At 39.6% G+C, this 25520-nt stretch overlaps 1 protein-coding gene across 9 annotated transcripts; it reads right to left on the bottom strand.

Annotated features, from left to right (window-relative positions):
* Positions 1-30: 30 nt before the first annotated feature.
* On the bottom strand, positions 31-24994 carry LOC111268146 (sodium-dependent organic anion transporter). Of its 9 annotated transcripts, none has more exons than XR_015314087.1 (10): positions 20403-20512; positions 17378-17715; positions 15655-15860; positions 14702-14909; positions 13268-13394; positions 12860-12990; positions 12025-12175; positions 5424-11557; positions 2875-5037; positions 31-1063 (listed from the first exon to the last, which is right to left on the bottom strand). XR_015314087.1 is itself a non-coding variant. In XM_022846920.2 (8 exons), exons 2-8 carry the CDS (start codon positions 17510-17512, stop codon positions 11490-11492), a joined length of 1026 nt encoding a protein of 341 aa, XP_022702655.1. In that variant the 5' UTR covers positions 17513-17715; positions 24918-24994; the 3' UTR covers positions 10138-11489. The 9 variants fall into 9 exon arrangements, 4 of the variants coding, with proteins under 4 accessions (XP_022702655.1, XP_086827696.1, XP_022702657.1 ...); XR_015314086.1 differs by having other exon boundaries at positions 2881-5037; XR_015314088.1 differs by having other exon boundaries at positions 2914-5037.
* Between the last annotated feature and the right edge of the window lie 526 nt (positions 24995-25520).

Here is a 25520-nt window from a genome sequence, read left to right as displayed (position 1 = left end):
CACTTATTTATAAATGAGAAATCGTCTGAATTGTTATAATAAGTTTTATATCATAAGTACACTTTACCTGCTTGCTCTTTTAATGTATATTAAATATTTCATCACGCTTAATTGCGATCATTGGAAATAGCGTCATACTTTTTTGCCGTTTTCTTTCGGGAGGTCCGTCATTTTATAGGGCTGTCGTAATGTCTATTATAATGTTATGTAATAGTGGTGCGGTAGCTCCACACGGCGTTCTTTTTTTGTTTTTATTTCGGTATAACTCTGCGGTTTGTAATTGTTGGGGTTCATTTTCGCTGCTGCTTCTATTTTTGCTCTTCTTCATTGTTTTAGTTAGTGACTGAAGCAAACCCTCACCTTTGCGGAGACGCTCACTACATAGTCAAGATTCTATATAGATGTATACAGGTAAATGGTGTTACAATGTCATTTTATGCTGTGTTTCATCTTGCCCTACAAACAGATAAAGACAACATGTCTTTTTCGGTTTCCATTCGTAAGCCCATGTTGACAAGTCGACGTAGCGTAGAAAAACGCTATTACAAACCATGGCCATGGTCTATAATCACTAAGGTCATCACGCCATCGGGGCCGTCATTGATGGTCAGTCACCACAAGTTCTGGGTCCGTCGTTGCTTTTTCCTTCTAAGTCTGAATCAAAGTTAAGCTGCGCTTAAAACTTTTTCGGACTGTCACTCTGGGTAATCTGTTCTGCTCTCCGGGATAACTTCTTCTGCGTATACATATCAACGACATATAGTTCTGGCATCGTCTGCACTGCGTATGCCGTGCGCGACGGTCTTAGTGCCAGAGCGCATCTGGCATCTTTTCGGCTTATCAGAGGTCTGAAACAGTTTGTCCAATTGCCTTCCTCGTCCTACATGTCCTCTTTCGTTCTTTGTTTTCATAGGGTGAAGAAGAGTCTCCATTTGATTCTACCTCAATCGAGCAACAACTGGTAGCGACTACGTGCGAGGCAGATATATACACACATGAACATGTATTTCCCCACGACAACAAACGTCTGAGTGATGGTAGGTACGGTGCCGCGAACTCATCACTAATAAATGAAATAACGACCTCAGGTTAGAAGAATAAGATGGTAATGTACGTTAAGCTCAACGTCACGCGAGCCTGTGCTTACCTGCTACAATGATGTTCAATTGTGTTTTTACACAATCCGTACTTTTTTGCGGAAAGTTGACTGACGATATAGAGTAGCAGCAGTGGGGAACTCGAATTAAGTCTTTTAATACAAAAGAATAACTTTAAAAATGTGTTGTGTAGAACAACACATTATCCAGGAACGTTCAAATATAACATAATGGTATACATCAATAGCAATAACTATTAGTACCAAAAGTAAGCTTACTTAATTAAAGAAACATATATATATAGTACAGAGCCAAGGAAGTTAATGCTGAAGGACACGCGTGTAGGAGAATAATCTGTTGTTAGTTGGTTTAGGGGCTATCGCTGTGTGCCGTTATTTAGACAGCGAGGTTTTTGGTCGAAAGAAATTCCAAATTCGAAAGTCTACATCCATCTTCGAAATAAACTAGCCTGAAACAGACGCAAGAGGCTGTAACAAATAGAGCTTTCTTCTTTGATAATGCCGATTTGTTAGAAATCACTGAAATTGTTGCGTGAAGGCGTCGCCCCACGTGCGATGCTCCCATGTTTTTGCGACGTCTACTGCAACATATACATGTATAGATAATTACGCTTGAAAATCTCCGAAGTGCATGAGAGGCCGGCGTCGCTCCACCCGGACCAATGGGTAACTATTACGCTTGCTATCATCGCGTTGTAGAGCTCTGTGCGACGGGCGATCTTCTTCTCCCACACGACGTAGATGTTTTCAAGAACAATATTAAAGAAGCAATATAGAAACGCTTCCGAACGATCCAAATAATAACTCCCGGTAGCGAATAACGATGACAAAAAAATAATCGTCAAGGAACACGGGCGCGTAGTAATCATAAAAGGGCGGAACAGTTCACTAGACGCCTCAGGTCGACACTTTAAATTTGAAGGTTATGAATTTAAACAATAACGTCGTGTTTTATTTACAATTATCTTTATCTATTACTGTTAGTATTAATTTTTCACTAAATGATAGCCGATTACATTGTCGCATTGCTAAAATGATATTTCGAGCAGTTACATTGTACCATGAAGAGAGTTTGCAAAAAATCTTCTATGACCAAGTCGATGATCGAATCCACGTGATACAGTTTTACCGAAATAGGTACTGGACACAGACACTGAGAAAACCTGCCTTAACTGTTCGCTGTTAGCTATCTAATAGGGCACTCTGCTATTTGCGGAAGTTAATTGGTTTAACTATATACACCTGGAGTTAAACAGCGAAAGCCAGTACACAGTACTAGCTATCCTGAATATACCTGGACATTTACGTAACCAATTGTGTTCAGGCAGCGCGGAGCGCAGATCAAATCGATTACTATACACCGACGCGAACATAAAAAAAGAATAACAAGAAGCTATCGACAAAGCAAGGGCCTTTCACCTAGTCCTATAGTGAAATGTATTGGTAGATAACTTGTTTACTTTCCGACACCAAATAAGGGAATATGCCTAGCATATGGACGTTTTTTGCGCGCTTTTTCTCCTGTCTATAATTGTTTTGCTAGGAGTGATATCCTGTCAGTCTGCACGCATAGATCTACTGCCTGGAGCCAAATGTGCTTAAGTGGTACGGCCACGTGGCGTCGTTGTTTATCTGAAGCACAACGACCTATTCTGGTTTCTATATATCCTATATTGAGTTTGAGCGATAGCGCGCATTAGCGCTCCCAGAAAGGAGGAAAGAAAAACACAGGTTAAATCTACGCAGTAGGATTGTACCGTTACCGAAATTTCACTTCGTCTGTAAAAGTCACGCACTTATCCAATAGGATTTGTTTCTGGTTTCAGATGATTCGCTCTTTCATATAAAGGAACACTGCATAAACGTTATATGGCAATCATCACTCCACCTAGTGCCATTCCAGTGAGTTCCGTATTAAGCCCTGCAGGTAAAATGCGCCAGTTTCTTGAGTTTCGAAAGTTCCGCTGCTGTTTGTCCTTCAGCAGTGACGCACGGAAGAGGTTGGCACTTTCACACATATTCTTACCTCACTTTATCTTGTCTTCACATAACTCATTTTTGCAGTGTTTTTGTATTGTTCACCGCCGCGTCTCTCTGTATTTCCCAGTGCTTCTCTTTCTCTCGCACCGTTTTCTCGCCCTAACATCTCTCTACTCGAGCTACCAGTTACAATAAATCGACTAGATGTTGTCATCAGGTGGTAATGCTTTCTATCGTGTCTCGTCGGTCCATAAGAATGTCCGTCTTGCGTTTTTGTTTCTCAAGCCATTTGACTAAGGCGTTGACCAAGGGGAAAGCCAGTCTCGGGGCGGTACGCCACGCCGCGCGTATGTAGCTACTCCGCTGGCCCAACAGACATCTTTGTAGAAGATACGCGAGAAGAATCAGTACGATATGGCAGATGGTGCGCCGACGAGGAATAGAGCAACACGTCACTGTTTCGTTTGCATTGGTCCTGCTGTGACGTTACTGGCCATGGCACCGCATCGGCGGGAGCATTCTATGCGACGTTATTCATCAAGTACGGTGCCCGCCGTTCGAATAGACAAAGCCGTCACCACTATAGCCGCAAACCGTCCGAGATGGATCAACGGTCTGAGCTGCCCCGTCAGTGGCCAGCATACCCAGCCCAGTCGGAGAAGTTAACACTGATTAGTGCCCGTAAAAGCGGTGGAATAATTTTCGTTGAGACCATTATTCCGTACGTATGACACTGTGTGTGTAGGTATTTTTATGCGGCTTAAACAGCCGCCGATGACGCGTGCCGCCTACGTTATGAGGCAAACTGTGCGATAACGTACGACAATCTATAGAGCACATTTAGCATATAAAACATATATGCTTCGTGCATTCTTGCGTCGTCAACGAATGCTGCCACACGTGAATGAGCCCTGGTAATTAATGTTGCAATAGTAAAACTATCGTTATGGATTGTATGATATGTTAACCGATAACCGTTGTATATACGCGCAGTCTGTTCTTCAGCTTACGATGTCGTTGATTCATTCATTGATGGCCGAAGTCAGGGTAGTTTGTGCCAAATGAGCAATTGCAGAACGGGGTTGCAGGACCTCAGAAAAGTCAGGCGGCTTGCTAGATCACATTTGTGATTGCGATTAGGGTGACAATAACGTTCTAACGTTCGTGAAGAGAGTGAGACATGCATATATACAAGACAAGATGAAAACATAATTGCTGGACATAAACTAGGAGTGAATATTTAGCGCGTTTAATATATCACAGTTCGCTTCACGGGCGAGGCTACCTCTTTGACAATGACCGTGTTGAATTAACACGAAACTCTGTCTACCTACCTAAAGAGTGATCGCATGCATTGATACATTAAAACAAGCGGATATCAGCTTCGGCAATGTATAGAATGGCGCGAATAGATACTATTTAAATATGCGTTCATACATTTTAGTCGGGACTCACGTACAAGATTGCAATATGCTTTATGTCACTTTTACGTGAATAATGTACACTATAGAGTGTTTTTCATGCAAATACTTGGATACTCCACTAAAAGGGTTTGCTTCTATCAGTTAGATAAACAGAATCGCGGTAGAAACACACAAAGCTTTCCCTTTTTGCGGCTAGTTTTATAGGCACAATTATTGAAGAAGTTTGCGATGATGCCAGTCTCATAAAAAGTGTAGGGCATTACATGGAACAGAGCTGACCGAAAAAGGCGATGAGGTTCTGGTTGAAAAGTAAGTAGAGAATCCGATCGCGAACATATATAAATACATATAGAAAGCAGAAAAAGACACACACACTCACGCACAAGATTGTCATAATGAACACAAATCGAACGTCGACATAAAAAATAATTAGCTTTACCTTCACAGCTTCACACATGGCTGCTTTGTCCTTTTCGTTTCTCAATAAAACGGATTTCTCATCACGACTGAATCATCCTGAAATAAGATCTACTATGGTTAATAATTGTTTAGCGCGTTTTTTTCGGATGTCTGGCCATACATGACTACGATCAAAAAGCCGAAATCTCATTTTAATATCTTCTCTATGGTTATATAATTCAAAAGCCAGAAACGTTTCTACAGTTACAATCTAGAGCCATGCACACATGGTCGGTCTTAGAGCTTAGCTACCTAACTGAACACAGACTACGTTGGCCTATGTATAGTATATGTAGCAAAGATAATCTGAATCAAACTAGTAGCCTTTAATTGTTCTTGTAGGGTTGCTTAGCGTTGAAACACGTTATTCATATATCTTATGCTCTCGTCAAGCAAGTACAGAGTGAACTAAGTGGAACATTGTCTCCGGTCCAAAGTATTACCGTGGTGTCGGTATAGCGCATTTTCTTGTTTAACTTTGCTTCTTCTGTGAAACATTTCCCTGTTTCACGGGTCAGACGCTCAAGCTTGCCAGATCCCAAAGGTGGCAACGGCGCTGCTACACAACCTGAGAGACTTGAGCCGCCGCCGTTGTTGTTGCGGCCAGCCGTCTCATATCTCAAACTTCCCACGCCATATAACAACGGGGTAGCGTACACAATGATTAGATAGACGGGCATACGCACTTTCAACCGTTCAACGACAGACAAGGGAAAACCATATCTGTGGAAACAAGCGAAATTTCGAGCCGCTTTCCTCGTCGAAACGTAATGATAATTCTCTCGAGTATTACTATTAGTAACCGCCAGAACTGCAACAGCCGAAAGCGGTAAAATGCAGACCGCAACTATATAATAGAGACGGCTTCTTCTTATAAAAATGCATATAGACTACTAGATATCCTCGAGTGTGTTGCTACGCCATAATATATACAGATTGAAGATTCTCAGGGAGGCTCGTAAAATTCCCTTCACTGACTTTAGTACGACAAGAAACAACCTGCTACTTATTCATGCAGCACGAAGCACCGTCAAACGTCATGGCGGCAATACGCTCAGCTAATTAAAAGATGACCAGCATAACGTACTGTGACATATCGGAGCCAGTTTTATCGATAGTTAGGTTACAAATATCGCTTTCTAAAAATACATTTTAATAGGAAAAATGCAGAAGTGCTCACATCGTGAGAAAGTGATTTTTCGTCTCCACCTATCATCATCATCAACACAACCACCATAAGACTAAATGCCGTAATTATATTTACCTATGCGCGTAAACTGATCGTGCTTTTGTCGTGCCTTGTAACGACAAACAAACGCAAATGACGTATCCACGCGAGACTCTTTTATCAATCTTACGGCAGAATTAATGGCGCAATCTTAAAGAGCAGACGGAAATCTTTGCACGGGAAGCTGCTTCACTGGTTAGGCATTAAGTCCCCTTCAGAGGGGCAATGAGGTCAATTTGCATCCACAGGTTAAGCCAAACTCCAAAACGCTTACGGAATAAAGACGCCGACTTTCTCTTGACAGTGTGACAAAATAAACATAAACCAAGTTGTGACTTTTACTAAAATTTTGTGCAAAATTCAAAAACTTGCACTGATTTACTGTGAGCAGCCCTGTTTCGTTACCTATCATGAAGCTATATTGCGTCGTGAAAACGAACCGCTGCCCACAAATTAGAAATCTAGAACACGGCATATATTAATAGTACTATCGTAGATAATCTACATTCTGATATAACAACGACGAATCGACAGCGAGTGTTCTATGGGGCTGGCTGTCTATTTCGCTACTGTCGGTACTAGAGTTAATCAAAGCATCACGTATAGGTGCAGCTGATGTTGCTGCCACACATAAAATAGAATTTCATAAACAGAAAAACAACCCGCTATTGGGGCGCGGCATACTTATACTGTACATCAATACGACGACAAATTCTGTACATACTTCGTTCGGTCAAACACTTCGACTATGGCCTTTAATGACCATTGCAAGTTAAGAGAAAATAGAAGAAGTTGATCTATGTATCAGAAACGAGCGATTTACGAGAACGCAACCCATATAGAGATTATTCTAAGTCATAAAGTTACGGCAGTATGCAATGTTTTCAAGTATCTGTAAAAGCAGGGATTTCATCACTTTCGATGACGGCGTTAATGAGCACGGGCACATTCGGTAGAATATTGGCTCAAATGTAGGTGAAGCAAACGACTTTATCGACTGCAAAACAGATATTTAAGCACATAATTAATTAACGGACTAGGTACACCAGCGGAACGTACTGCCTAAATTTATGTCTTGCGAACGTTCAGGTATTTCAGGATAGGTGTGTGCATTTTGTAAACGTATTGAAAGGGATCAAGCTAGAATCAACGGGCAGAAGTTTGATGAAATTTATTTTTAAATATAATGCCCATTCGTAAATTTAGTTGAAAAAAAAGGCCGAATTTACGCTGGCTAAAATCATTGTAAATCCGAACATTCTGACATGATCTTTCGATAGGTGCCAGGTGGCGTTCATTGATTCTGTGATAGCAACGTTAAGTTCAGACTCGAAATTCAATCAGACTAAAAATACAATTTTAAGATACTCTATCTGCTGACGTGGAATCTACGAAGCAGGACATACTATAAAGACAGCAGACAAGTAGAATTCAAACGTTCAGACGAAAAAAAGGACGATTGGGAACTAAGAAAACTATATGCTCACAGACAGCAATTTATTTAATTTTAAAGGAGACACTAGGGAAGACACGCCCTCTATGGCGCATGTTGTCTTTTTAATATAGCTAAAATGAAGCTGAACCAAGCTCGAACCGCATCCGATGTACATATCGTTATAAACAGCACATAAAGGACAGCGCAACAGTGTACAGGCTATTGTGCACATTATTGGAGCAAGGAATATCTGTGATCGCCTAGTTGGTGTAACTCTTTCTACAAATACAACAAGAATCCATTGTTTTTTTCGAAAACCTATAACTGAGATCAACAGATAAAGATAGTTGTTTATAAATCATTAAAAAAATCCTTTCATAAAATCATTAAAAATGATCCATTGTGATCTCGATAGTTTCAAAATTTGGACAGCGTTGCTGTTACAGAGAATTAAGGATGAAGCACCGGAAACTACTTCAACGAGTGGATCCTACGCTAGGGTAGGATACAGGCCAGTCTTATGACACATAAAACTTTCTCCTCGAAAGGCAGAATCCATAGGATAAGGTATTAAATTTTGAACTTAGCGAAAAGACTGAGAATAAAGAGAACGAGGTAATAAATAGACGAATAACAATACTAATTTATGTAGTAGACTCACAATAGACGTAACCAGATTTTCAATTAGTAAATATATGTAGATCACAATATATCTCGGACTTTACGATCTCTATCCGGCTCTGTTCATTACTTGCTGGCGAACTTCAACAGCAGCAATGACCGTTTAATTGACTGCTTCCAAAAGGCGCCAAGTTTTTTTGGGTTAGGATTTGAATTAGCTATTTGATATTGACGTTTCACTGATACAGTTTGATATATTTATTGGTAGTTTTTAAATAAATTCATTGCAATAAGTAGAACACAATTGATCTTCAAAAAATGAAAAATTAATACATTTTCTTTTATTTCAATATATTTAATTTCAACAAAAAAACATTTATATTTTTAGCTGAAGTTATTCATTTTAAAAGATTATGATTACGTGAAAAAAGGCCAAGATCTTTTGGATATAAATAAAATTTGGATGTAAAAAAAGGACACTTTATAGTTGGAATACCAGTTAAATTAGTCTTTCAAAATTTGTTTTTCTTTTGCCCGATGATTTTTTTTTTATTCTAATCCATTATATATACATATAACTACTCAAATGATAACTGCAAAACATTGGCATCAATTGAACAGGAACGAGCACGATCCTATTTCGAATGCCAGGCCCATCGCGACACCTCAGATACCCAACATGCTATTCTTATGTGAAGACAAAAACAAATGGGAAGAAAGCATTTCGTAAATTAACATTTTTATTACGGTCGACACACCTATCTAAATAATTAAAGGCTCTTCTAGGCCGCCGTCTGTCCACGAGGATCCTACCCTTTGTGTATAGAAAAGGCGTCAGCTTCTGTCGGGCAGCCATGTCAGCTGAACGCCTGAAAAGCACTAACAGGCAAAGCTAGGAATAAACATACTCCAACAATAATTTTTTAAATGGACTTTGCAAGCGAGCGTTTGTCGATCCGTAAAATATGAGTTATCAAAGGAACGTATTCAACACAAAGCAAGGAGGCGGCTAAACAGCTGAAGTAGAATCCTTAAATTACATTTTCTATTTTGTCGCAACAGACATTTTGACTGATGCTTGTGAACGAGAGACGAGCATACGCATGCGTCCTACGTAACTATTACAGCTCAAAAACGCCTACTTCGTTGTCAATGATGTAGGCGCGATCCATAGCCAGCGTATGATAGCAACCGCGAAGGTTCGACCAAACTTTGACCACGAAAATCAGGTAAACGAACATTGCTCTTTAAGCTAAAGGTGATCGCCATTACGCACGATAATTCACCTTGCTTATCGTCAAACTGTACGTTAACTATTAAATACAGTCAACTAAGACATATTTTTTTCGAAAGCCTGTGAGACTTTTTCCATTAGTTCAAAAGTCTTCGTGTCCCGCAGATAGAATATGTTTCTAGAAACACTGCCATCTTACTAAGTTTATTTTGTAACTTGCACGATACTGCATTATCTTGTACAATGAAATAAAACTTAATTTTGTAATTTTGAAACAGCGGTCTCTTCAACATGTGCCACCGCAAGCCATAGGTTAGAAAGTACGTTATTGTGTCCCAAGTTCGCATTTTTCAAAACAAGCCAAGAAATCAAAGTAAAATTATTTAACCTATTTGGAAAGTTTCTATATATTTTTCATTGCGGCTTACTGCGGCAGTTCAGGTGCCGGAATGGCAAGGTAGATTACGCCTGATCACAATCAATATTATTGCAATTTCCATCGGGATTCGATTGCTTTTAACCGCGTTGTCTGTAATATGTCTCTGGCACGAGCATTTGAGACCGAATACTAGTTATAATCCTTACAAATGCTACCCATAGACGTGAACTAATATCCTCCGCAACATGAAGCGTAACACCTTTAATTTTATATTAAATATAATATTTATTATTATTTAATAGTAATTTTTTTTAATGTTTGTTTGCGATTATGCGTCTTCAGCAGAAATCAGAAAAAAAATAAATCACCTGCCTGAGTAGTACTTTGACGCTCCATACGTAAACACTATACGTATTTCATTCTACCATTGGTCTGTTGTATACATAGGCACTACAACATCACGAAGAAAAGCACACAGATTTCCTTGATTCTTGTTAACAGTAACATAGCATATATTTTCTGTTCTTTTGATTATCGTAATTAACGCGTCGTTGATCATATTTACAGACGGAAGTGATTAAATTCATATATATATGTATATATAAATAAATGAATCGTAGCATGACAACATGAACAAAAGTAGAATCAATGAGATAGAGTTTTTGTAAGCTTTTTTGTCGCGTTATTTGTGCAACTTGTATCAACAACGAGGCTCCTATAATTACGTTTCTAATTGCTCTTTTGGACTTGCTGGCTAATAAGGTCTGCGCTGTGTCCACTCTTCAAAGGCGGCATGACCACATGGCTCCGATATTCTATAGAATCTCTCAGCTGTCCTGAAATTTGGCAAACTTTTGGAAGCTCGCATAGCAGACGCACGTTTCAATTTCCGGATTACTAAATCAGCCATGACTAAGTGCACTTCATCAAAAGTTCTAATTCTTTAGACAATACTTGATTTGAGGGAGTCGGCCGATGTCTCAGCGGCTACCCAGGCGATTTAGTCCTCCGGTGGTAGCAATTAAATAAGAATTCAATTCATTTAAGAGCTCCTCCTTGCTTACTTAGGGTCTAATTAATTTCCGTACCAGATGAGAGGTACGTCACAATTACGCTTTCAACGTTTGCTAAAAAAGCACATTTCATGGCTAACAACCCTGCATTTAAAGCGGGATGCGTTTATGGTAGAAAAATGTGCTATTATACGTATACTCGTTAATCCACGGTTGTTGGGTTGCAGTAGTAGGACATAAACAATGTGATATTAATATATGTGACCACAACAGTTAGTACTTCGCGCACGTTTATATTATATAACAGAACAATCAAAACGTTTTTTAAATGAAACAAGAAAGGTATGGTTACAGGGTAACTCACTAGAACAGCGGTCCTGCGTGTAAAATCTAGAAGGTCAACTAGCGAAAAAGAACGTGACTGTTGTTTGAAATGAAATAAATAAAAATTAACTGGCAGTTTTATAAAATGAGAAAAGTTAAAAACATCCATTAATATATTGTTGTTTACTGTTCCAAGTAACATAGCATCAATGGGTTACTGCCAATACAGTGTCGAGTATTGTACTATGAAGACTTTGATTTGCAGCCGTTGCACGCTAGCGGGATTGAATAGAGGTTGTTGTCAGGTCAGCATTATTCGAAGAAGGGACCCACGCGTCAACCGCTGCAAGTGTAGAAAACGACCCAACGAATGAACAGTCAAAAAATATTTAGAAAGTTTTTAATATTCAATATGACTTCGTGTCGCATTACTCGCACCACACGAAACAAAGTCATCAGGTTATATTTATCTGTGTATCAGGTAGGGTTTGATTCAACATTGTCAGTCTGATTGAAGAATGCTTTGTTGTTAATTTGTGTAAAAAATATACACCTGGCTTGGACGTAGGCGTATGTCAGTATGCGTCCAAAACCAAAGCGCTTTGCATAATTTAGAATACACATTGGACGCATAGAGAACGTGAATTATCATATTCTGAGATCTTCAATAAGCCTCTGAAGTAAAAAGTATAATGAACACGTATATGAAGACCGATTAAGAGTTCTCTATCTAACGAAAAAGAACAATCGTTCACTATGTAATCCTGAATCAGTTAAGCCTGATTATGTGTAGACGATGCAGATTCTTACCGATCCGGGGCGGGACCTTCTTTTCGTCATCGATTACATATTTAGCGGCGCAGAATTTCATGTAGAGGTTGTACGAGATGCAACTGCTCACGCACATAAAGAGCATGTAGTAACTATAGCACAAAGGGAATACTAGAGCTTGCTCCTGAAACTAGAAAGAATCATTAGAGTTAGGGTTATGCATGGCTCTTTCGTGTGTTGCATTGATGTTGCCAGCAAGACCTCCATTCGATAGTGGTATATGACAAAGGAAAATAGCTCGCATCTGGAGCGTCACTCGAACAGCGTACCATTAAGTAGTGCAAACAAAGCGTTATACCTAAATGCCATTTATCCATAATGTTTTGAAGCCAATTTCAAGCCAGCAGAGAGCTTCGGAGAAAGGATTAACCTGAATCATCTTTTTCATAGCGAGCCACATCTACGCCCTTCTTCACAACATGGACTTTCAGTGATCAGATAGGGAAGCTAAGAAGCTTACTGAGTTAGGAAATAGCGGTCTCCTAGATCCTTTAAAAATACCTACTATTTGGCTGTCCCTGATTATACATGCGACGATTTGTTGCCATGGTACCATTCACCCGGTGACGGTTAAGCCTTTCTAATTTAGTTGGTTTAGCAATAAAGTAAATTTCAGATGCGGCTCTTCAAAAATAATACTACATATGTTATTCCCAGCAGCATATATTGTCTAGGGACAATATATGCTGCTGGGAATGTTCAGTTAACAATTCATTCAAAAACAATTTATCACAGGGTGTAGTAGTACATGGGCGCTGACGTTATATTTGACAAGCTCGAAAATTTTAAGGAAAGAGAAGCTTTTGAGACTTACTTTGTCGATCGTCAGTGTAATCACAGTGATGGCCATACCAACATTCTGAATTCCACTCTCAATCGAAATCGTTCGACAAGCCTTATTCGACCGTTTTGTCACCATTGCAAATAGGTAGCCCACGAGTAAGCCTGTTGGTCGAGAGGAAAAGCAAATGAGCGACGAAAGACACAGCTTTGGTCCGCACATACTTTTTAAGGCGATGCTGCATCATATATGGGATATTATTCGGGGTCCTACGCGAGACAAAATCGCATTTGTTATTTAGAATTAAGAATCGGTTATACGGACATCGGCAACAAAAATGCCAACGATTGACGCTCTGCAACCCGAAAAGTTTGAACAGTGGAAAAAAACGCACGATAATGAACTGAAGCTGAAAATTTTCATATGCTACTTGTAACACACCTGCGATAAGGAGAACGGAGACGGCAACAAAGAGTTGAGAAGGAACGGCAACGAATATATTTGGGAAAATGATGAAAATCATTACTTGCGAAACTCCAATCATGGCAAAGGCAGCCATTGAGCCCAACTGTGAACAAGCGTTGTTGAGAACATTAGTCATCGAACATTTGCACGCAAAACAAACGAAAAAAATATTGATAGATGAATAAATATAAATCACACCTCGCCAGGACGTTTGATTTATATTTATTAATTCACGACAGGATTTCGCAAACCATGCTAGGGATGTTTTGCAATCGGTAGCAGATGCGGTCCTGCTTTAGCCAATTTGCTAGTAAGGGGAATTACTAGCGCTAATATTATTACGTTCTAAAACGGAGCCTCCCACCTTGATGATACGCCTAAAGCGCCTTGTTGCAAAGGTAAGCGAGCCTTAATTTTCTTCGATAGAAAATGAGAAACATTGATTTGAAATTCACTTTGATAATACCGAACTTCGAGTTTATCACACCAACATTTCGTTGGCCAAACAACGAACGGTTTGGCTACTACAGGAAATATCACCGAAAATGTTTTTGCCGTAAACGTTCACTTATGGTAGTAGCTATTTACGGCTAGCTGAAATATTATAATTTCTTGTAGGCATTTCGTAGACCCTCACCAAGTTTAATCTATGATTCTCGATACGTCATGTATATATGTTCGTGCGATAACGCCATTTTTGTCCCAAAGGGAAAAAGAAAGCTCACTGAACGTGATCATCAAGCTGACAGGGGTCGTCTATTTAATCTTCCCTCAGACCGGAATTTAGCCATACTGATGTCCAAGCAGAGTCAAGTAGCACAGAGGGAGAAATTAGAGGCAAATACAAACTGCAACGGAACTCCAATAGATAATATTAATTTGTAAACTTTCAAAGAAAGTTCTCAGCACCGATGCTTCACCAGCTATTTTTTGCCGGCGGCATCGCCAAACCATTGGTATTTCCTGGTAACTGAGCTGAGCGAACGATCACGTATCACAAAAAGCTGTAATCATAAAAGCAGGCAAAGCAATCCGAGGTAATGCTCCTCATTACAACACGATTTTCTTAAATCTAATCAAGAGAATTTAAGCAGCACTTGCGGAGCGAAACTTTCTTTTGTTCAAGATAATAGAACTTACGAACAATTCATCTGCTACCCCTAACTGTTTTATGTATGTGGTCATAAGCTGTATATTCCTATAATATATATGCCAAAGCACAAATGGAGCATAGGTGGTCTCCTGAAAAAAAGGAATATCTAGAATGATTGGAGGTATTATCTTGAATCAAGAAGAACTTTATCCATGTGTCAGGTCACAGGTGAATAGCTCACTTGCTTTAGATTTGTGTAGTTTAGGTATGGATAAGTTGAGAATTATGAAACGACAAAAGCTGAACGGCCCACTCACCTTCGTAATGTAGGGCGCCACCTTAGGGAACTTGTAGAAGATTAGCATACCCATACCCACTGGGGCAGTAATATATGCCAAGGACCGTACCATCTTAACGTACGGAATATTTATGCCAGAGCTGGTCTCCAAAGTACGACCGTAAAGCCACATATTAAATGGCATCATGACCATCGCGACAACTGTTGAACATACTGTCATCGAGATGCTGAGTTGAGTGAGATGATTTGAAATTCGAAATTAATAACAATGGTTAGTTACCGAGAGAATTGACGTTGATCAACTCGTCCGAGAATATCCGAACCAATATCTGCTAGTTAGAAAGTTGCAGTTAGACAACGTTCACACCTAAATAAATGATTAGAATTATACTAGGCAAAAATAATATAAATGAAAAAATAAATAACATAAAATAATAAAATATAATACAAAAATAGGGGACAATTAAGCTTGACGAACGCACAGCATGATCTAGTTGCCAGTCGTACTTACAAAATATGGAGCCTGTCTACCGTATCATTGTTATGGACGGCCTAAATAGCAAGAAGAGTCTCTTGAAAAATATGGTATTAAGTGCTCAAAATTAACTGTTAATCTGTTACTGGTAAATAAAAATTATTCTACCATATGGTATGTTATATGCCATTAGCGGTCGAAGTACTACCTGAAACGATCTGGCAACAAGAAGTGCGCTTATTGCGTTTTTAGACTAGAAGCCTCCTGCAATTAAATACATAAACCGACCGTCTGAACATTTAGGCGAAGAGTCAAAGAAAAGTCAATATGCTCCATTGTCAGTATTCTATAACGGTTTCGGTAGTAAATGTTTAGTAGGTTCAGAATTGCGACCTATAGAAATTTTCGACTCGGTCTGTCGAATGTCAATTTCAACATACTTACGAGCATTTTATGAATTCAATTTCAGTACAAGAATCGCTATCAGAAATACCCACCTGAGGGGTACGTCTCCGTCCAGGTAGTAGGTAAAAATATTGGACGTAGTGCCCGAGGGGGAGCAGGAGAGGATGAGCATTCCAAGTGCAAAATAACCCTGCAGGTTAAAAGTTTTCATCAGGACAAACGACGTAGCCGGTAAAAGGAAGAACTGCGAAAACAATCCTGTTAACACTGACCATGGTCGGGACAGATGGTGCATCAGCTGCAAAACCAAAAAAGGGAAATGTTATTTGATCACAGTATGAGACCTCTTTTTCAAAGGTCCGACAAGTTCATTTTGCTAAAGAAGGAAAGAGGTGAAACGCTGGCGATGTTTGGACTTTACAATGCGTTTTTAGGTAATAGTTTTACAACGTTTATCTCTTTATGTATTCGATATGCTTCAAGCGCCCAGTTTTGCGACTGCCAATATAATAATGCATACTCGAGGCACTATTTTTATCACTAGGAAAGTCCTGAAAAGGTCTACCGTATTTGACATTACTGCCAACTAATACGTACTAGCCCTTTCAAATATAACGCTTGTTCGATTTGAAGATCATTACACAGATACCATCATTAAGAAATTCAGCCATTTCTCTTCTAAGAAATTTTCTTATGTAAACGTCGTTGCCGTATATAATTTGTGCTTTTTTTTATAGTTGTAGTGAAAGTTTACTATCGCTCTCTTTCGAAATAATCTCTCTACACAGAACTACATGTCCACAAGCAATTATACGTACGGCTGTTGATCAGCAGAATGTCAGCTAATGCCAATGGTGAGACCTAATGCACTGAACGGCATATAAGGATAGAAATATGTACGCAAAGGACAAGTCCTTAATCTACTTTAATAGCAAGTTTATCACTCGGAGCGCCGTCTCCTAGTTGTTTGGCAGTCGTAGTCGTTTTGTTTCGTTAGTTAGATGCCCGGGGGCGCTGTCCAAGTAGCACATTAGTCCTCTACGGTTGACGTTTACGGAATGACAAGACGGGGTCGCGTTTCGCGACCGACCATACAGCAGCAAAGCACTTATCGACAGAGCCAGTCGAATCCTCGTCTGAGCGTTGTGCACCTGTTGCTTTGTGGTAGTTCCTTGATGAAGGGCATGTTATTAAGTAGCGACTTGATGTTTGCGGCCTCTTGATTGTATGTTCGACATTAGTTGCCAAAGATGATCATCGTGCTCAGCTGTAACAAGGCGATCCTTCTTAACTATTAATGATCCGATTATTCCAGGCAGACTGGTGCAATTCACGTATCCAAATGGGATCGAACCCGTGACGCGGTGGCATTCCATCGACTGGGTTAAGGGAGCAACGTCAATTGTTTCATAATCAGAAAATTGTCTGAATTTTGAGATTTAGGTTCGGTACCTCATTACGACGTGAGTTGCAATTCTTGAGTATGACGTCTATCCAGCTGTTACATATAGTTCAAGTATTGTCAAATAGCGCGGGGGAAACGGCAAAGAAGTTAATTGATATTTCATAGCTCAATTAGAAAATACGATAAAAAAGTTATATAGTTCGTAAAAATACTCTCAAGTTAAATAAAACGGTTAGATAATACATTAGTATTCGCTTCGAGAGTCCGCTTCGAATTCACTGAGCTCCATTTAAATGTAACGTCGACTATTTAGAGACAAAAAAAAAGATAGAAAATTCTAGAATTGGCTACCATAAAATATATAAAAATATTTATTTGCAGAATAAAAAAATGCATCGTTCCGCAATTACCTCCTTCCAACGAATTGTGCAGCCCATTGAAAACATGATGATTATAAGAATGCTCAGAACGGAATTGTCATAATATCTTTTTAGCCAATGCCGTTCACCGACCCAGGTAGGGTCCGGGTTGAGTGTGGCATTCATGTGGCCGAATATATTTCCGCTGTATGGGGATCGTGATAGTGGTTGATTCCGGACAAAGTCGGTTTATCGTACTTCTGATTATAAGCTTGGCGGAACGAGGCACGAGGGCCGAGCCCTTAATCACGAAATATCGCCAACAACAGACCGAAAGTAAACGGTAATCGTACACTGAAGGATCTGCATTGACCTGGTTCTTTATGCTTCTGTAAATTAACAACGAGAGCACCGTTACGAGAATGAATAATACCTGTATCTATCTACCTGCTATTTTATCGTAAACAGAATGTTGCGTACACTTATAAGGACACATTCTCTGTACGATGAGGACTAAGCGATGCACACGTTACGAATTTACTACGAGCTAACGCCAAACAGAGCGAACGTTTTTGGAAGACGTGATCCTTAAACAGCATACTAAAAACTCAGATTATATATCTACTAACCGATATAAAGCTGTATGCATTTAAATTTGTATTAATCTCTGAATGGAACGAGCGAAATCAAAGGCTGTCTTGTAGGAATTCCAAATGCTATTTTCAGATTGCACCTGTTCAGGTCCCGTACCTCATGAAGCCATCTTAGACGTATCGGTGTTCATGAATTTGAATTCACGATGGCTTTCTTCGATGAACAAAAACAAGCATAGTTTATCTATTAAAATCTGAATGTTACAGGGAGTGAAGTCGTAGTACCGTGGCTTCTGCAGTCGCTTGGGACTGACCCATGACCCATTTTGACAACGTGACTCCATTAGCGTCCATATCATATACCAAACAGATAGATAGATGGTATTTCTATTGCCTGCACTTTTGCAAGCCGAATATGAAATGAGCCATACATCGATTCATTTCCATCAACAATTCTCTACAAGGTGTTAATTTAAACAAATCCTGTCGCTAAAGGAACTAGAAATCGCTCGTATAAGTGCCGCTATGAAACACGTACACACGCTCCGTGTTGTGGAAAGCACGTATTTTAATGCTCGGATTTTACGCATGTTTTTCGTAAGGGTTTTACAAGTCATGCTTCACAGGAAGGCATTTTAGCTAACGAGTCGCTAAGGAGCCAAGCCTTTTTCGCTTCTTTAATACGTCCATCATTATATATATATATACAAAGTGACTTTGTTGAACACCGAGCCATTCCCATGCGAAGCTGCACAATATGTCTTGTTCAGCCCTATGTCCTACCAAACGGTCGAAAAGCAGGAAAATATGCTATAGATTATTGTCTATTTAGTTTCTACTCGGGAAAGCTGAAGTCAAAAGCTACTTACACCATTGGCTATTCTCTCCGAAGCGTTAATAACAATCTATAATAGTGGTGTCGTAGCATTGGCCTAACATGTCATCCATTATGTACCAAAGCCTATCGTAGAATGAATGTCACTATCAAATTATTGGGAATTCTTTATTGGAAGAGCTCGTGGCCAGGCACCGAGTGGCGTCAAACCATACGTTCTCGTAAATGCAATACAATACAGATGTGTTCGTTCGTAGGCCATTGGTCCAATATTACGTACAATGGCACCATAAGATCATTAAGGCGAGATAGAGTCAAGACCTTTTCGTTCTGAACAACGCGCTCGACTAGAGTTTAATTAAGCACGGCGATCGAACGTTTGAAGTCCAGAAAGGAAATTTTTCATTGTCTGATCACGTTTCATGCCTGAATTCTGGGTGAATACTTTTGCCAAGTAGTAGTTTTAGTTGTACGCCACGGTGTCCCTTATGACTTATGCCGTATTTGCAGTTACTGACAGAATTGCAATGAACAAGTGAAGATTTTTGTTTACACACGGCCATACATTTTCAAGTCTAGACACATTTTGCCTCGATCATAAGGTAACTCTTCAATCACAGTCTGTCAACAATTGCTGCTTAATATGTCCTTTTTTTGCTTATTATTCAATAATAAGTATATAATAAGGATAATTAAAAAAGCCAATAACCAAGATAACACTGGATACTGTTCCAAGCATGTGCCTCAAAATACGATCGTCATTTCAACTTAAATATTTCCGCGTGCTGTAATTTTATGTTTATAGAATTAACTGCAACGTTGGCTGTCTGGAGACACGCAAGCATAACGTACTGGATTCAATCTCCAACTTCGTTCCGAACCATTCTGTCCTTGACTTATATCAAACGCGCAGTTTTAAAAAGATATCTTTAGAACAAACGGGCTTATTTCAATGACTTTTTTTTCTAATGACGGGTGCCACCAGAACTTGCTTACCGTGTCTTACGTACTTCACGAACGTCGCGCAAGTGGAGTTTTTACTTCGGATATCATAAAGAACCGTCTATATATAAACTGGGCAGTATTTCAGAATTCAAATTAAGCCAGCACTATATTATAAAGCAGGATTTGAAATGAACGCCATATAAAGTATAAATGGAGTTGTTTGCTGATGTATATTCTAATAACAACTTGTTTGAGGGATCGTTGTTCTGCCTCATACAAAAAACGCACTTTTCTATCAATCGAAAGCGTTTGGAGTACAATTGCACACGTCTTTTAGAAGACCACATTTCTTTGCGGCCCGCATATAATTAATTTATTAGTATTACGTTAGGCAGACCTCTGTTTGGGTTAAACTCACTACGGCAGATCTATTCTGCATACAGAAATGGTACGCTATGGGGTAAGAATTGAAAAAACCTTTTTAGTGGTCTGGAACTGGAACGTAGTCCGCTGGCTTACGACTGAAATTACATTCTAATTTTTACTTGCATTTGCAGTGTCGTCTTAAAGTCGCTGCGTATTTTATCGTATTACAGGTGCGGAGCGGGGTGCGACACTATTCTATCATATCTCTATATTACCTAATAATGATGTACGCTTTTGGTATTTGAAGGTACCTTCAATAGAAAACGAACTTGCGTACCTGTCCCTTGTAGTCGGACTAATCCAGATGTTAGTATACTGAGAGCATAGCAAAACGCGTAACTCACTCGCGCACAATACCCAATCGACGCGTGCTTATCTTGCCCATCCTTCAATATAGCCCAGGCGTCACGTTAAGTACGCGTTCACGGCCGAGACGGCAATAGGAGAGCGTTCGGGAGAGGAGGGAAACTGCTGACAGAGTTTTGCTGTCTTCACTCGTTTGTCGTTTGTCATTTGTCATCATGTTATAGAACCAATCAGCCAATACGTTGGTCTAATCTTATGAAAGAATGATCTGAGGGTCGGAGAAAAATAAGATATCATCATCATTTTTATAACCTCACATGAAAATGCGGTCTGCTTATGAGCACTAATTATACAGATAGTCACTCAAGTGGCCTTTTAGCCCATGAAACTCGAAAGTTGAAGTATGAATTGTAAATGATCTGGCTTGGTTCGATTTTTCAATGCTTATGTGAATATATAATTGTGTATACTGCGTGTATATAATGCGAACAGATCAATAATACTCTGGCTCCGTCCTGCACGAACGGATGCGTAGAAACTGGGCAAAACGATGCGAAGTAAGGCTTCTCATCGTTTTGCCCTACAATGCAAACCCGGACCAATAGTCTCTTCATGCTGATATTATCGTAACGACTTCTAATACGAGACCTATAATAAAGTTTGCTCAATCCGAGAAACGTACCTCGACTATTCGGTCGCCAAGCAAACATAGTACCGATAGACCTTCTACTATACCGATATTTTACATTTCAAAGGCTGTTTAAAGGATACCTATGTTCCTACTATTTAGACCGCGCTAGAACTCAACTTTGACTAACCGATACATACATCGGGGCATCTTCAGTGCATCGAGAGTATCCTGTACAGGCAGCCGGATCATCCCGTTAGATTATCCTTCTACACTGCCGTTGCTACTGCGAGACTTGGATCGTTATGTGTATGACATTTAAACAGTGGTTGCAAATCGTCTAATGAGGAGGGGTAATTAGAAGAAAGCAATGACTTGTTTCAGCTTTGAAATAAAGTTTAATAGCGCCCATCATCGTCGACACATCGTTGAGAGCTTATAAAGATTTTATGTAGTTCTAAGTGCAGAAACAAGTAGATCTCTTATATTTGTTTGTCACCCCTTTTTACTGCAGAGTCTTCTTAGACCGATTTTAAACACTGATTATCTCTTATATTAATTATAATGCGCCCGAAATCACTTCAAACCTATATAAGGATTTGTATTTACATTGGAGTGAAGAAAGTTGCTGGCTTAAGGTAACACATGTTTACAGGATAGAATCATCAGGAATATAGGAATAGACTAGCAATGTACGGGTAGCGTCAAATACAGTGACTGTTTGGCGGTAGGCTATCTTTGATGTTTTTGGCAGCCTTCCGTTAGCTAACGTAAAAAATATATTTTTTCTGGATAGGAACGAGCAACATCAGTAATTCGACTTTGTTTCGCCCGTTCTTTTGACCGATAGTCCTTATGATTAGCATCAAACGGAAATAAAACACAATCACTGATGAAAAATATACAAAATAAACTAGTCTTGGGGTAAGCGTGAGGTAAAATATATATGATCGCATCAACGTATTAGATAAATAACGGCTAACCGCTATCTCTGCTAATAGCGTTCGTTTCCTAGAAGTCTTGACACATATTGATATGAATATGATTTTTCTGAGTCGGTGAGTATAAATTTTGAATATATCTTAGACAAGGATTACTTTGGGTTTCTAGTTTGTACAACAAGGCACTAGTCTGAAAATGCGTTCAAGGTAAACTAGGCGTTTAATTCACAATGTTTATAAAAAAAAAAAACTCTTCCATCCTTCAACTGTAGCATGACAAACAGTCGTCAAATTGACGAATCAGTGATCTAACACCAACTTAGTCAGCATTTCAGTCATAAACGATAAAGTAGATATTTTGGGGCAAAATAATCTTAGAAAAACATATTTAGGCCAACAAGCAATTTTACTAACGTTTAGTTTCTAGGTGGCTTGAGGACAATAATCTAAAAATACAATCCACGAGCTTCTCCACGAACTGATTTTTTCGGTCAATAAAAAGTGCTACGATGCTTTGCCACAGAATGTTCGGCTGCAAGCTGACAGCTTACCGTAACTAGCTTAGATGACCATCGATGTTTTTACTGGATTACGTTATTTTTTTGGTTCAATATATTTTTTGCCTTGCATTTACCGGTACGACTTTTTTTTAATTTCATAAAAAGCAGCAAATTGCTTTGGCTGTGATAGGTTCCTATGTTCTCGAGGCTACTTAAAAGCAATCAAACAGGACACGCAAATGCTTCAAAAGTGTCCGATCCATAAAAGTCCAGATGTCGCTAGAGTGGCATTATAAGAATAAATTTTGACATAAAGTAATTTGTGACACCTGCGCGTCAGTTCAGAGGATTATCCTTGTTTACCTGCCGATGAAAGGGGTTGCCAGGACCGTATCGATTTAACAGCACGCGATAGGATCGATGTATTTTAATTTTTTCATCTAGATAATTATTAAATAAAATTGAATGCAGCTTATGATCCGTCCAAGATGATCTCTTTACTTCCAGAGTAGAAAATGCTGAAGCATACATCTTACCTGCCGACGTCCAGACAGACCTATTCATCTAAGTAATTTTCTTTAATCGCTCACTCTATAATGCATTTGATGGCTATTATTGTCAATTCTCCTTCGCACCGACTTTCTCTTAAGAGATCTATGGCTACTTGGTAATGAGCATGTTATTTTGATGCCTTCATCTCACCTCGTATTTAGCAAGTACTCTTTGCTCGCAAGTATCCCTCCCTATTAAAACTAAGTGCTGCATAACTGACCGAATGAGACTAAGCCGCTTTCAACTCTTCACTTGCTAAACTGGGTGAGTTCTGTCGTTCACGTGAGGGTTGTGTCATCTAAATCTAGCTGCGAAAACCTTGAATCGGAGTTTGATATTACGTAGTCTCAACAACTATCTCTCGATCACGTAATGTTTTCTTCCCCAACAGCACGTTCACTGTCAATGGTAATTTGTTTAATAGGGAGGTGGCTCACAATAGCCACAGCGTCGAATCTAGACTTGACCTTTCCTGGGTGGCTAATTGAGAATAGTAGATGGAATTGTTTCAAATGTACATTGTAAAAATGAATGGAGTATTGCTGACCTCGTCACGCGCGATAAATCTATCGGCAAGTTAGGAAGTCATAATAGTTCGACTCATCCGTGTCATGCGGTGATAGTTGCACGAACACTCTGCCTTTGCAAGCGTTACATGGAGTACATAAACAACTTTACGAATGTACTCCGAAGTGCCGGCTACACTTTTGCCTGGCAATGTAGTCACACCGGATATTCTATTCTACCTCTGCCTCATTCTTCCACAGAGGGAGTCGTAACTTTGTTTTAGCCTATTTCCTTGAACAGCACGATCGTAATGGTTTCGTGATCCATGGACGAAAAATGAGCATCGGCATTGATCGAATATCAGAATCCAATTTGGCGCTAAGTGCCAGTCATTTGAAGTAACGCTGAAAAACAGCACTAGGCATAAAAGCTAAAGAACTGAGCACCTATCACGTAAGTAGATAAGGCCGCACGTTTCATATCCGTTGAAAACGCAATGCATCCTTAAGCTGCGTTAAACGTTTTCCCCTCCAAGTTGTGGCTTGAAACGGTAAAGTGCAGCTCCTAACGCTGAAGTTCACCACCGTAAACTATTCTCTCATGATAATTCATCTATACGTACACGTGTTCTTTGAGTCAATTATCGCGTTATATCAACAAAATATTTTCAGCGGTCACGTCATTCGAAGTCACGTTAGAGACTAGGTTGGTTGTTCTCTATGTTTCCCTGTGTGATATTGACTGTACGGGGCAGGTACGACTCGCGGTCTCTTCACACAAGGGTTACTGTTTTAAATTGAAATTCATTTTAATGGCTCTAGCTAAGGTGTGCAAAGGAAGCCATATCGTGTCGGTCGACTAGTAGTCGCATTGTGGCATACAGGCAAATCAACATAAACAGGTCTATTGAAGAGCTCACGTGCCGTCTACGTTTTTGCTTCTTGCCAATAGCTAGATAGTTATCTGCGGTGTATCCTGCTATATCCAGTAACAGGCAGGTTCTGATTAAACACAAAGATAAAATCGATGCGTCTACAGATTACGTCGATATAGACTGTCCTCGTCAATGATCGTGGCTTAGAACAAAGCTATATTAATTTATAAATGGGACAGTTTCAGCATAAAGCGTCTAAGGTCATCAACATACGGAAACAGTGACGCAATAACGCTATTACATTATCAATAGCAAACAAGTCAACTTGTTTAGGAGCACGTAAATCCCTTATAGGTTCTTAGCTATAAAGGCTATGGGAGCTTGGCTAGCTAGTCGACTCGTAAGTTCGTATGCATGCCACCATGCGTCTATATAATAATACCCGCTGGCTTGTTTTTATTACCAATTGAAAAATTCTCCGAACCTGTCATCCGGTTTCTACTTCGGCTTGGAGCACTCACTTCCTTCCAGGCAGCGTAATCCCACAATGCGGCTTGTGACAGCACGGACGATGCCTCCGAAGAGGCGTTATAAAAGGGGCAACACTTCTTGTTCAAGTGGTGAGGGCTCAAGCAAGTGCTTCGTAAGTACCTGCTTATAGAACGAATCTCGCCACTTCAGGTACAAAAATCAAACGCGATGATTGGAAAAGAATCAGAGAAACACAAGTCAACTTCTTCTGATACTTAACAGATGGCTAAAAGGGAGTCGGTATTGGCTTTGCATGTCCGTGCATTTGTGTTGCTAGCCAGTAAAAGACCCTTCTTGATGATATTGGGACAGCGTATGTTTGTGCCTGTACGAACATAAAAAGTTTCTTTTTACGCACGGATCTCTTTGAGTGAACTACTACCTCGGTGCAGTGTTATAGCTGTAGGCTAAAGCTGTTTGCGTTATCACGCATACGAGGCAAAAATAAACTAGGTTCATTGTTTATATCAATAAGGCCAATTCAATGAACGGTATAGTTAAGGAACGAAGAAATAGGAGCGTGTGAGATTTAAGCGGCTACAGTAACGTATTGATA

The sequence above is a fragment of the Varroa jacobsoni genome, unplaced genomic scaffold (genome assembly GCF_002532875.2).
Source record: "Varroa jacobsoni isolate VJ856 unplaced genomic scaffold, vjacob_1.0 scaffold_1262, whole genome shotgun sequence".
Classification (NCBI taxonomy): domain Eukaryota; kingdom Metazoa; phylum Arthropoda; class Arachnida; order Mesostigmata; family Varroidae; genus Varroa; species Varroa jacobsoni.
Note: the sequence above shows the minus strand (reverse complement) of the source record. Positions and strands in the feature narration are given on the sequence as shown.